At 35.2% G+C, this 13,622-nt stretch overlaps 1 protein-coding gene across 12 annotated transcripts in view; it reads left to right on the top strand.

The window, feature by feature from the left end:
* DENND1A (DENN domain containing 1A) overlaps positions 1-13,622 on the top strand; it is a 558,482-nt gene that overhangs the window by 155,549 nt on the left and 389,311 nt on the right. For 11 of the 12 annotated variants that reach the window (XM_070056538.1, XM_070056536.1, XM_070056525.1 and 8 more), the window contains one exon: positions 7,631-7,674. In XM_070056538.1, the coding sequence (XP_069912639.1) occupies positions 7,631-7,674 (44 nt within the window). Of the gene's footprint in view, positions 1-7,630; positions 7,675-12,109; positions 12,277-13,622 lie in introns of all 12 variants that reach the window. The other variant, XM_070056546.1, reaches the window with a different exon arrangement.

Here is a 13,622-nt window from a genome sequence, read left to right as displayed (position 1 = left end):
ATAATTGTTAATACAAAAATGTTTACTGGAAGTCTGTGAAACCCAGTGTGCAAACTTAGAAAGCACAGGAATTAGCAGTAAGGCCCTTCAATTTATACAGATCCACCTCAGGGTTTCTGTAAGTCTGGGAGAGTCCCTGGTGCATTTGATGTTTACAGATCATTAGCAAACAGATGCCAGGAGGCAAATAAACTGGAGCTTAAGGATTTTGCAACCACTGACAATATAGAGAAAAATCAGTTTCTGATAAAGTTATAATAACATTTTCAAACAAGTAATAGAAGGCAATGGGAACATTTTAATTGGGTTTATAAAAGTTTATTCCAGGAACACATGTATTTCCAATTTGAGGCACACCTATATGTCTGTAGCCATTTAATTTACAATGCTTGCTTATTTCTCCATTGGGGTTAATAATATAACAACAACTAATATTTATTGTGTGCTTACTACATGCCAATGTGATCTTTAGGATGCCTCTAGCATTCAAAGTCTTGTTTTCATTTGGCTGTTTTGAAATTGGCTTTTATCCATTTGGAGAGACAAAGTGTTTAATGAGTTTATTTTATTCTATTCTGTTTATTCTCTTATACCTCAAATATTTGTCGGGTATTTATAACAGGCAAGACATTTTGTAGGAGACAAAGCTAAATGAAGCACGGAACCTGACCTTGCACGATACCATTCAGAAGGGGGCATGTGATATCATTGTCTAGTTGTGGACTTTACTCCTGGCTTTACCATGTCTTCCAAGAATGCTTTTCTGTCCCTTTCAAGACAAGGCTAGAGGCCTCTGTACTCATCCCTAGCGTAGCACTTAACAAGCCCCATGGTAATGGCTTATTTATTTCTCTGTGTTCTCCATTAGTGTGAGTTAGGCTGTAAACTCCTGGATGGCTGGGACTGTGGCTTATTTATCAAGTGGGGTGGCCACATCAGAGTAGTTATATCACCAATGAGTGCTAATTTTCTAACATAGGACAAGTAATAATCTATTGCTTTAACTTGATAAAATGGATATGGCAACCCCAATAGCATAGCTTTATCTTGAAGGTAAAATCAGAATTTTATATGAAATGCCTATCACAGCACCTGACACACAGTGGGTACTCTGCTTTTATGTGAGTAAATAATTAAGTTATCCCTTTCCCCCAAATCTGACAGATGTGATAGATCTATTTATGAAGACCATATGCAGCAATCTCACATTTGTAACACATAAAGGGCACAACTGTCATTTAAGTTAAGTCTAAGATAATTATTCATATTGGCGTAAAAATGTGACACTTAGGTTACTCATTCAAAAAGGTGTGGTAAAATTAATCTTAATTCATAGAAAAATTAGGTAGAAGCCTGAGATTATAACCACTAGAAAAAGACCACTTTAATTTATATGTGTTATCTCTCGAGTTGATAGGTTTTAGGAATTAGTTTCAAATTTTAATTAGGAAAAAAACCGTAAATATTTAAATTTAAATAATAATGAAACTTGCAAACTAAGGTAGTCAGTAAGGAAAAAGATAAATATATATATTTTGATTTTTTTCCCCTGCAATACACCCTACCCTATTTATTTTAGAGCTCCCTTTGGACTTTAACTTATGTTTGATTTCTAGGTTTACATGGTACCACTTGGTTAATGGTCAGATTTATGTTTGTTTTGTAGATGAAGTTAGTTATGAAAAGTATTTCAAATTATGGTCAATATTGGCATTTGCTGGTTAAAGTCTATCAACTTTCTCTAGAAAGAAAGACGAAACTCCCTGGATTTTACTGTACAATGTCAATGGACTCATTATTTGCAGAACAGCTGATGTATTTTGGACTTGTTGATTCACTTAATTGGTAACTGTGCTTACATTCATAACTCCAACAGCTGAAAACAATAGGTCAGTGTCTGCTGTTTGCGCATAGTCACATCGGAGCAGGATATGTCTGAAAGGCAGAATATGTTAGTCTGAGGAGGAGTCTGGCACGTGAATGGTTCCATTGCTTGCCATGCCAAGGTGGGTTTTGCTCTCTTTCCTTAAATAATGCTGTTTGTCTTTGCTACAGGCTTAGGTGGTCAACTGTTCCTGTGTTAGCAGACTGGCTGTTGTGAAATAGTGTTTGTGTTATAAATGCCAGTGTTGGGTGAGATGCTAGAAGAGAATTATGGTTTAAAGTTTGGATGACTCCAGGTTTTTATGTCTTATAATCTTCATGTATTAGAGCAAAAAGTTAATACCTGTAATAGATTAAAAAAAATTCCATTGGTACTTGAAAACTAAATATTCATTTAAAGTAGTTAAAAAATAATCCCCCCCCAAATTAATGAATTAGACTCCTTTGAAATTCTAGGATAAAATCTACATGTTTGATTCAGTAATTTTTTGAAAAGAATAATTTTTAATTAAAACTTTAAAGGAAAGAAAACATAAACCTTTTTGTGTCATCATCAAGGAAAAAGAAAACACACTGGTGATTTTTTTTTAACCATGCAAAACATTTGAAACACTGGTTTAAAAAATACATTATTTTTAATTAGGAAATTTTAACTATCATACATAGAATAATTTACTAGAATAATTGCATTTAGTTAAAATGCTAATGATTCAGGTACTTTACAATATCAAGTAAATGAAGCCGAATTTTTGCAGTGTTAAGTCGGTTTAGTAGGGAGTGTCCTTGAAGATCTTTAACACATTCCAGTTTGCAGGCATACTATCAAGAAATTTTGCATTATATGTGTATATATATATATATAAACTTTCTCCTCAAAGATGAAAAGAAAGTTTATTTCTGAGTATGTTTTGGGAAAGGCTGAGCTTGTCCTCAAAACGTACCACTTCTTAGACTATTTTCTGAGAGTCTACCTTTTTAGTGTCTGAAGTTGGAAAATGTCACTGATGAAAGGGGCAGTGGAATGGACTTTCATCCCGTTTGCAGCATATTCCCATCTTCTCATCTGGAAAATTAAATCTGATTACAGCTTGGATTAACATTTACGTTTCTGGGGAGAGGAAGATAGTGTCTTATACTCCATGAAATTGAACAATGAGATTATATCATTTATAGTTTATGTTGAAGTCCCACTTTTTAAAGGGTAGAATTTTTAAATTGTAAACTTTTAAATGTATTCAGTATTTTTAACTCTTACTGACTGGAAATATCCAAGAGAGAACGATAGGATAAATTCAGCAGGCATTAAATGTAACATTTTCTGTCCTGATACCTCCTATGCTAAAAGTGAAAGCAGTGTTAGTTTCCTGTGTTAACTGGTACATTGGCAGTTTCTCTTAAATTTCCTAAAAGAACTCCAGTTATAGAAGATAGTGACATTTGGTTGGTAAGCAGTTGTTATACATTTCATACAAAATGAAGTTAGTGTGTTTTCAATAGTTAAAAAATGTCATGCCTTAACTTTTCAAGTGGAGTCATTGATGTGACAGAGGGAAACACAAAAATAATTTTGTAAGATATAAGTGTGTGTGTGCACACAGTGAGTGAGTGTATACATATAACTAGTTACCGATGTACAAATGAGCCCTCATACATAACTACGGAACTTTTATGAATTATTTTGCATTTCTGTTGTAAAAGATCTGTCTACCACGTTTTCTAGGAACTTTAAGCCTAAGGCAGAACTCAAGGTTTTTGGAGCCTGTGTAAAATAATTTATAGCACCTTTCCAGTGAGTCTTGCCCAAACTCTTATTCTATTAATTAAACATCCTGTGGCAATCTGGTATGTCTTAAAGATGTAAAAGTATGTAGAGTAGAAGACTAGAAAACATAGACTATTGAGATAGACGAAAACTAGCCTTTTTAAAAAAGAAAGAAAAAGAGTAAGACATGTTTGGAGGTGAGTTGTTTTCTGATGTGAAGACAGGGCTTGTAGACTGGGGTCCAGCTCTGTGCCTGAGTGAGATAGTGCTGCTGGGCGTCACGTGGTGATGTTTTAAAATATGGGGACACTTCTGGTCCTCAGTGGCAGTGGTGTGTATGGGGTTGCTGGGATAGCCTTGGGGCATGTGGATAGCCGTGGGCGTGTATCCGCAGGGTTGCCTCATGGATAGCCATGGTCCTGGGAGAAGGTTGAAGAGAATCAGCGGCCTCTCTTGAGCCTTGTTGATTAGGAAGTGTGTGGATTCTGTCAGACTGTACATATTGTTGGCAAAATGTTTGCAGTGGAGTATTTTTTGAGAAGTTTTTTTTTTTTTTTTTTTTTTGGCAGATGATTAAGTTTGTAAGAATCTATTAATTTAGGAGAAAGTTGCCGCAAGAGGAAGTACAATGCACTACTGTAGTATGTTCTTCATTTTTTGCAAGAGGGACAATTCTTAAGGAAAAAAGCTTAACATATGCTGATAACTCTTCTTACTGCCAATTGCATAAGCAAATTATTGTTACTTTGTTCCATGGTAGTACTCTCATCTGCAGATTTGTGTGTTGAAAGTTAGCTCTTTGGTGACACTGCATTTGGCGGTGAGCGTATGAATGTGAGAAGGTGTTCTGGAACATTAGCAATTATAGCATTGGATGGTGGATAAAGAAATAGATATATAAATATTAGACCAATGCAGTTTTCCAGTGTATGTTATTTTCCATATAAAGATATAGAACATTTCATAAAATGTTCCCAGACCATTTAAAACTCAAAGAAATGCAGCTGACGCAATGAAATACATAGAGTACTTGTAAAAAACATACAGACACGCAAGTGGATTGCTGCCAGACAGAAAATTTAAAGGCGGTTTGCTTAACTGCAGGGTGCTAAGTTTTGTACGTGTGCCATGCTGAAGCTGTTAGTAAGGCGGGTGTTGTGTTGCTGGAGAAAAGCAGATTGTATTTGGACCTTTTTAACTCAGATGTTTCCAATGTCGATATTTTGGTGACATTATGGTATTATGATCAACTAGATGTAAAAAAAAAGAAAGAAAAAATTTCAACCCCCTGTGCAAGATAGTAGGTGTTTTAAGAAAATCCTAACATATTATTTGCAGTTTTTATTTTAATTTCTACAAAATGGCTTTCATAGTTTTATTCACTATCAGACTGTTGTTTGAGCCAATTGAATGGAAATTTCTAGATTGGATTTTGTTTTTAAAAGCATTGCTTTTTTTTTTTTTTTTTTTTTACTTTCTCCCTCTTTTCCTCACCAAGTGCTGCTTTAGAGAACATTAAGGACTCATGGAGTTTGCTTTTTGTAAGCCTCAAGGGGCTTTAAAAAAGAAATCAAGAGTTTTCAGCTTGAATCAATGGTAAATGATAATGCGCGTATTGATTTGGAACATTACTCTGTTAAAATCAGAGGATCTAATTTGGGGGATAGTCCTAGGACAGTTGAAGGCATTAATTGATGGCATTTATGTTGCCTGCCACTGGGGCTTGTTTAGGAGGGATGTGATTTGTTGAATGGCTTCCATGTTGGTATTCTGTGGTCGCCTTTTATCTGCAGAGAATTAAAATAGTTGGTTTTACTCCCTATTTTTCCTTCTTTTTTTTCAATTCTATATTGTATATATGAATACAGTTTAGAAATGATGCGTTTCTTGATATGGCTTCTTATGAATATAGTTAAAGGAAATTTAAGAACCTTCTTCCACCTGTGAACAAGAAACTTCTGTTTTTAATTGAAGAATACACTACAAATTTTGGTGTCTGATTATTCCCTCACAAAATGGTGACAGAAAAATGAAGTCTTTGGTTTTATTTCCATTGGCATTTTGTGATTTCCCCCAAAGCACAAACTACTGGAATAAAGAAGACATCATATTAAAGATTTATATGGAGGTCATTTCTTTATGAAGTTTTGAAGAGTTAAGTGTTAACCACATGACAATTGGAAGAGAAATAATAAGCCTTAGATGATTTTGTGGCTCTCTCAACCTCTGTTTTATTATGTTCCTGGGTGGCTTAGAGCTGCATTTTTTCCTGTCTGTGGCCAAATTTTAAGTTACTTACATATATGTTTTAGGAATTACAACCACCACCCTCTTTTCCCAGGTGCTCCTTTCTGTTCCCCTCCCCTGGCCTTTGAACACTTTGAGAGGCTTGTTGGGCAACAGGCTGTCACTTGACATCCTGCTGGTTAATTCTTTGTAGGCCCAGTACTTTTCCTGCCACACTGTTAGCGCCCTCTGGCTTCCTGTCTTACCAGGGCTAAGTCCTTGTGTGATTTCAACAGCTTCTTCTGACCTGTGAGAGCAACCCTGAATGGCACTACAGGGAACATTATTCCAGAATCTGCTGGTCACCTCTGGACATGGCATTGGTGCCTCTTGGTAGTGAAGACGAGGCAAAATAGAGAAGTCAGTCTCCAGTTTTCAAGCTAACCAGACCCGAAATGCTCTGCAGAGAGTTTCAGCTTGTTTGCATCAGCCCTGGTGGAAAACTGCTTTTGGTGTGGCCCTCTGATTATTCTTGCTTTTGTTGTTAGTCTTGGATTTAAAAATAAGAACAAAAAACAAAACATTCATTGGTTTTAATGACTTGGACACTAGTATTTTGGGATTTAAATGCGCCATGTAAACAGATCCTTAGTTTTTTTCCCTTCTAATTCTTCACAGAAGACCAATTAACTGTATTGTGATTTAGAGGATTTCAACTTTTACATGGATTCACTTTCACAGCGAAGGAAATTGTGGTTTTAAAGATCGATATGAAATGTGAGCAGTGCATATTGGGATCTCTGGGAGACTGTCAAATAGTGTGCTTTTCCCCCATGAGCCTTTTGCGTTGTTACATGATTTTTTCAAATAGATATTTTTCTGATCACTCTCTTTAATGTGTCTCTGAAGAACCAAATCTTTTTCTTATTAGAAAAGATTGAATGTTTTCCTAATCAATAATAAATGGAGTGCTAATAGCTTTTAATTAGTACACTTCTGTATTGACTTACAGGAGATGGCATTGGATTATCTTGCAGTTATGTTTTAAGAATCAAATGACCCTGTAGTAATTCCATTTTAAATATATTATCATGAGGTACCTTCACCTATATATATATCTTTATAGTTGTGAACAAGTCTAATCATGTAAAACAGAACATAATTTCTTATGTTGTGATATTTTGTTTACACTATAAGCCGAAAGTCTTGGTTCTGTTTTGAAGAAAACTTCTTTTGGTTTTATCTGTATTTTCCTAAGAGTTGATAAGTGTTTCAGGAAGGATATATCTTATTTTTACAAGCAGTGAGTTTCACATTTTCCTCTTAAAAGAATTCTCTCCCCCACCCCCCACCCCAGTCTGGGACTGATGCAGAAGGTGGTTTATCAAGCTCACATCTGTCAAGTATGAAAAGGGGACTTCTGCTTAGAGAAGAAAAGTCGAGCAGGTTTAAGACTCATTTTCTCTGGAAAAATATATCGAGGGCAATTTGCAGCAGGCAAGATTTTTGCATTAGGTAATAGTCTAAAGTTAACAGTAGCATCAGGTCTTAAAATTTTTTCTTTTTTATATTTCTGGAGGAGGGTAATGGGAGTGCCTTGCCGAGCCCTTCCTTGTGCTCATCAACATAGCAGCCTCAGCTGCCCCCCTTGGATCCCCTGCCAGGGCTGCTATCATCTTCTGATCAAATATTAATGTGTGATCCTCTGCTTGCTCACTAATCCAAAGCCAATTAATATTATCTGTCAATTATTTACAGATCCTGAGGTGCAGCGGCAATTCCCGGAGGACTACAGTGACCAGGTTCGGAATGCGTAATTAATTTTTTACATGACAAAATTTATTTCAGAGTTGTTCAACATATTATTACTGTTCTTTTTACTGAAATAGATAAATGAATTTTTAGAAGGGAAGAGAGGCAGTAATTAGGAACTGAAGACAAAAACTAAAACATAGTGAAGTCAGATTGAAAATATTAGTGCCAGATTTGGGGTGTTACCTTCAGCGAAGGAAACACACAGAAACTAAGGAAGAAAATTTATCACAAATTTTCCTTTGAGGAATGTTACAGCCTGCAGTTCATTAGGAAGTCCTTTTGGATTGCTTGTGAACTTTTTCTTTCTTTCCTTCTTCTTTTTTTTTTTTTTTTTAAATGCTATTTAAGTAGTCAAGAAGCAATGTAACAAAAATGGTAGAGGAGGGCAGTTCATAACATTTCCTGGAATTTGAAATATAGAGTGAAACTACATGTTATTGTAGTACTGGAAGGAGAAGCTGCACATGTAGGATTGGTCTTGAGGGTGAGAATTGTTCAGATGATGGTCATGAAAGTTAAGGGTGACCACTTGGTTCTGCAGTCTCAAATTTCCAGCATTCTGCAAGGATAGAATGGGATGGTAGGAATCATTTTACTCATAAAATAGTGCTTAAGTTCTGATTTTGCTCGATGGCTTAAAATTAGCTGCAGGGTATTCATTTGGGATTCCAGGTTATATCTTGAGAAATATTAGAGATATATTATAGTCTATTGGCACCTTACATTTTAGTTCAAATGTGCAGTTTGGTATACTTTTTAAAATCATTTTTGAAATAAAAACATCCCTGATTACACTGAATAAAGCATCCCTTAAAAACCTTTCACATGTGGAATATTACACACAAAAAGCATATTTCTGAAGTATATCCATCTAATGTTTTCTATTAAAAATCCTTGAATGAGATAAGTACAACAGAATAGAAATACCTAGTACAGAAGTAGTAACAGTTTGGCAGTATGGCCTGATAGGTAGAGAGCAAGGTATCTGATATGTCTTTAATGAATGCAGTGGACATGATGTGACCAGGAATATAACTTGATAATCAGTGTAATGAGATGCTTTGTAATGAGGTTTTATAGTACAAGAACCCAAAAGAACTGATAGGGCTTGTTTTTGTGTCTGATTTCAAGACTTTTAAATAAGATTTAAAAAAATATTGAAGTCATCCACTCTACCCCTTGCCTTATCTTCTACCAGGAGAGTTAAATTTTTATTTTGTCTCAAATTGTTATGAGATTGAGCCCTTTGGTTTTAAGTTACCCAAATTCAAAGGTTATAGGATCTTTTCCTTAATGTATTTCTTTTCTTTAAACAGTATATAAAGGATGTAAAATCTTTTAAATATTGTTTAGAATATACTTGAGGCCACAGCATTTAAGAAAATTATTGTCTAAAATCTTGCATCTAGGTAAATAACCTCTGTGGTCCCATCATCTGAATTACATAGAGAAAATTTTGTAGGAGAAAACTTAAAATAGCATAGTCACCATCTGGGTCTATTCCTTAAACATAGTTTCTTGCTATATCTGAAACCTTTTTGAGCAACGTGATTTTTTTTTATAGTATAACTTAAAAATCGCATGGGTGATATGTTTATGACACAAATGTAGGAAATATAGATAAAACAGAAATAAATTTTAAAAAGAAAGAAAATATAAATCATCTGTTATTTTACCTCTCAGAGATAACCATGACAACAATTTGATGTTTATCTTTCCATTTTTTTCCCTTTGAGTGTGTATATGTGTGAATGAAGACAGTATGTATATGTTTGTGGGTATACATACATGTACTATACATGTGTGTAAGTGTACACAGAAATATAGACCATTGCATATGCATATTTACTCTTTGGATATTTTTATGCTATGAGTTCTCTTTCCTTTGATTAATGGATAGTCTTAAGTGTTTCATACATTGAGGTTGAAACAATTAAAATTATAATTGGGATCTACAAAATAATGATAGCTCTAGTAATTTTAAAGGTGTTCATTGGGTAGTGGTATTTGTTGACTTGCTTTAGATCAGTAGCACAGTTGTAGAAATTAGAGAATGATATTCATGCTCCATCTGGTAGGCTTGGTAGAGTGTGTACTTACTGCCTGCCTTAGTGTGTTCTCCAGCTTGACACACATGATTTCTCTGATTCGCCTCATGTAACTCAAAGCATGAATGAAGGATCTACTTTGTTTTTTGAGATGTTACCTCCAGATTCCCAGAAATTTGTCTGAGAGTTATATCTAGTGGTAAAAGGAAGAAGAACTGCATTATTTCTTATTTAATATTTTATCATTTAGGTTGTAATCTCTTAAATTTTTTTCTTAACATTTGTTTGATCAAACTAAATTATCTTTCCCCACAATATTCTATTCTAAAGGAACCCTGAGAAATATTTCTATTACAGTTGAATATTAAATGCTGAATATTCACTTAATCTAGACAACATCTCTAGTATTAAAACATTTATGATAAAATCCATAAGGGATATTTGAGATAATTCACCACACAGATAGCACTTATTACAACACACACACACACGCACACACACACAGTCTCTCTCTCTCTCTCTCTCCCTTACTCCCCCTCCCTGGTTTTTCTCCTCATTCGCCTAAACTATCAGCGCTTGTTTTTACATATAGTGTATTTCCCATGTACCAGCACACTTGATCAGAGACACTTGCTGCTGCTAGATGTTTTATTCTGTGTGTTCTTTGTACCTTACAGTAAAAGAATCTGTCACAAATTATTGTGGCTCACTGCTTTAGAAACTGAGAAAAAAGGGAGGTTAGATTGACATCTGTGACTGAATAATGATGACCAGCCTTTTGGCTCTCCTTGAGCCACAAAGCTAGCACTGCCTTTAGAGTGGAAAAAGAAGTAAGAAGAAAGGGGAGGGATAAAAGAGAGTTACAAATCTGTGGTCCTGGAGATGTGTTACTGTTGGGCCAGTTGTCTGCGTGCTATGATAATCCATTTTGATCTTCTCTGTCTTAATTGTCTGCTAAAGACAAATGGGCAGTAAAAGTTCATCAGTTTCATCTTTTTGCTTCTCGTTTAGAAGCAGAATAAATGATCTCTCCCCACAGAAGCCTTTCTTTCTACCACGGAAGTAATGCAGACCCAACGCGTGTTATTAAAATGTTTTCCCCTCATTATTTCAGTCCTCTCAGCTCTGATAGATCTTACTGTTTCATAAAAAATGTAATCTGAAATGTAAATAAGGGTCTTGATACAGAAGGAAGAAGTAATGAGCAGCCGGAGCCACGTTTAGGGCTCTAGATTGTAATTACTGACAAAGTGATTTCTCTCTGCCCCATTTTTTCCCCCTCCTTAAGTTGTCTGTGACACCCTCGGACCACAATGACATCTTTGGCTTAAAACCATTAAATCAGTGCAGCACTCAATATTTCATTTAAAGTCTGGTGAGCCTGCTATCTTTAAACCTGAAAATAGAGGCTTTGTTAATTCCTGAAAAGGCCTGCAGCGCCTGTATTTTTTAAAAGAGAAAAACAAACAACAACAAAAAGCAAAAACATGGCCTTTTCAGAGTTCATATTACTTATTTGTCTGCTTTTGTTTAATGCTTAGCTAGTTTAAATAATAAAATATCTACAATGGTAGGATCCTGACTTGAAAAGAATCCTTGGTTTTTTAAAAATCTGACAGCTCACATGAGATTTTTCTTAACTTGTGTCTCTCATAAATATGTGGAAGAGTCTAAAATTTTGTTCTTAGGGTTAATTCAGATATAATTTTTGACTCACTTTGGTTTCATTAGTTTAGAGTTAGTACTTTTTACTCTCTAACTGTAACTTTAGATACTGTAGGTCTTAATAAAACCTGTCCAAAGGAAAATTTTTGTTAAAGATGGACAAGAAGCAAAACCATCTATTTCTTTCATTTCTAGAAATGATTTCTCAAAGATAATAATATGTCAACGATATATTAAAAATGAGAAAAAACATGAATACCTTTTTTTCTGCTGGAAATAGCCTCGTAGTTAATTAAGTGGATTTATAATTCTGTTATGTTTACTATGTTTATCCATAATTATAGAAATAATTGGTAAAACTTTACTTACTGTGATTACTGTAGTTTTAATAAATGCTAAGTGAATTAGGAAGAAAGGAGAATTAAATGAACATGTTACCAAATTATGATCACCACTCATCAAAATCCCATGAAAACATGATTTTTCAGATTAAAAAACATGAGCATTTATTAATTATAATGTGTAGTATGGGATAGTTTGGAATGGAAATATAACAATCTCTCAGAGAGGATATTTCTATAAATGGCTTTGTAATAGTCAAGTAGGTATTACTCATACTGTTTTAAAACTTATTAGTTATAATATGCTTATTTCTTACATGAAAACATGCAGGATTCGTAATTTGTTCTGACAGTTGTGTTTCTCATAGCCTGTTTGCTCTGCCTGTGCTGATGAGAGCTGAGTGCTGTAGAAGTTGCTCCTCCAGTGTGATCATCTGAATTTTGATGAAATGCAGTGAGTGTCTTAGGATCTTTAAAGAGAGGCCTGAGCACACTTTTCGCCTCTGTGTGTGGAGATAGCCGTTTAGAGTTGCAGGTAATTTTTCTTTCCACTTGCACTGAAACAGAGGTTATAATGAAACCAGCAATCTTTATGCATTTACAGAAACTATAAAAATTTTATGGAAATCTTTATATAGAAACTAACAGTGTTTCTTGTACAAGCTCTATAAGCAATGTAGAAACATGGTACATTGGGAAAAATAAAAAGGTGCCCTTTCTTTTATGGTTTTATGTGGCCTATGTGATTTCAGAATTTCATGATAGGCAGTTAAGCAAATTATAAAAACATACATCAGTTATATACTAAAAGGGAACAAAAATATGTTGCATAACTTAGGCTAATTGTGATGGAAATTGGCATTTCTGACTTGCATGTAATTGCTTAAATATGGAGTTTTCATCTGTTCATGCTTCAGGTATGTTCTAAATAAAAAGTTTCTGAAGCGCACAGTTATTCGCAGTATACCCTATGTAAATCATTTGGCAGGTTCTGGCTGGAAAGACAATTGAGATAATATTTAAATAAAACTGGCTTTTTTTATTTTGATTTTTCCTCATTCTGTTTAGTTCACTCTAGTGTATGAATATTTCCATGTTAGTTTTGATAAGCCAGAGACTAAACATTTGTGGTGTAGAAGGTTGTTCCACTTGTCCCAGTTGTCCCACTTCCAATCCAGCTCCCTGCTAATGTGCCTGGGAAAGCAGCAGACAGTCCAAGTGCTTGGGCCCCTGCACCCACGTGGGAGGAAATTCCTGGCTCCTGGCTTCAGCCTGGCCCAGCTCTGACTATTACAGCCATTTGAGGAGTGAACGAGCAGATGGAAGATCAGTCTCTCTCTCCCACCTGCCTTCTCTCTCTCTCTGCCTTTCAAATAAATAAATCTTTTTAAAATTATTTAGAAAGTTATGGGGCCAGCACTGTGGTTAGAGGGTAAAACTGCCACCTACAGAGCTGGCATGCTATGTGGGCACCGGTTTGTTTCCTGGCTGCTCCAGCCCTGATCCAGCTCCCTGCTAATGTGTCTGGAAAAGCAATGGAAGATGGTTCAGGTGCTTGGGCCCCTGCACCCACCTGAGACACCTAGAAGAAACTCCTGGTTTTGGACCAGCCTAACTCTGGCTGTTGTGGCTATTTGGGGAGTGAACCAAGAGATGAAAGATCTCACTCTCTCTCTCTGTCTCTTCCTTTCTCTCTCTATAATTGTGCCTTTCAAATAAATAAATGCATCTTAAAAAAAAAAATTACAGATATAATCCAAAGTTACCATGAAAGGAAGCCCCATTGTCTAACACTGTATAATTTGATTGACTTGTATAATATTTCCACAAAATGTAAAACAAATGTCAAAATTTGAATTTCTCTCCCATTATTTGGCAGAA

Source organism: Oryctolagus cuniculus, chromosome 1 (assembly GCF_964237555.1).
Source record: "Oryctolagus cuniculus chromosome 1, mOryCun1.1, whole genome shotgun sequence".
In the NCBI taxonomy this organism is placed as follows: domain Eukaryota; kingdom Metazoa; phylum Chordata; class Mammalia; order Lagomorpha; family Leporidae; genus Oryctolagus; species Oryctolagus cuniculus.
Note: the sequence above shows the minus strand (reverse complement) of the source record. Positions and strands in the feature narration are given on the sequence as shown.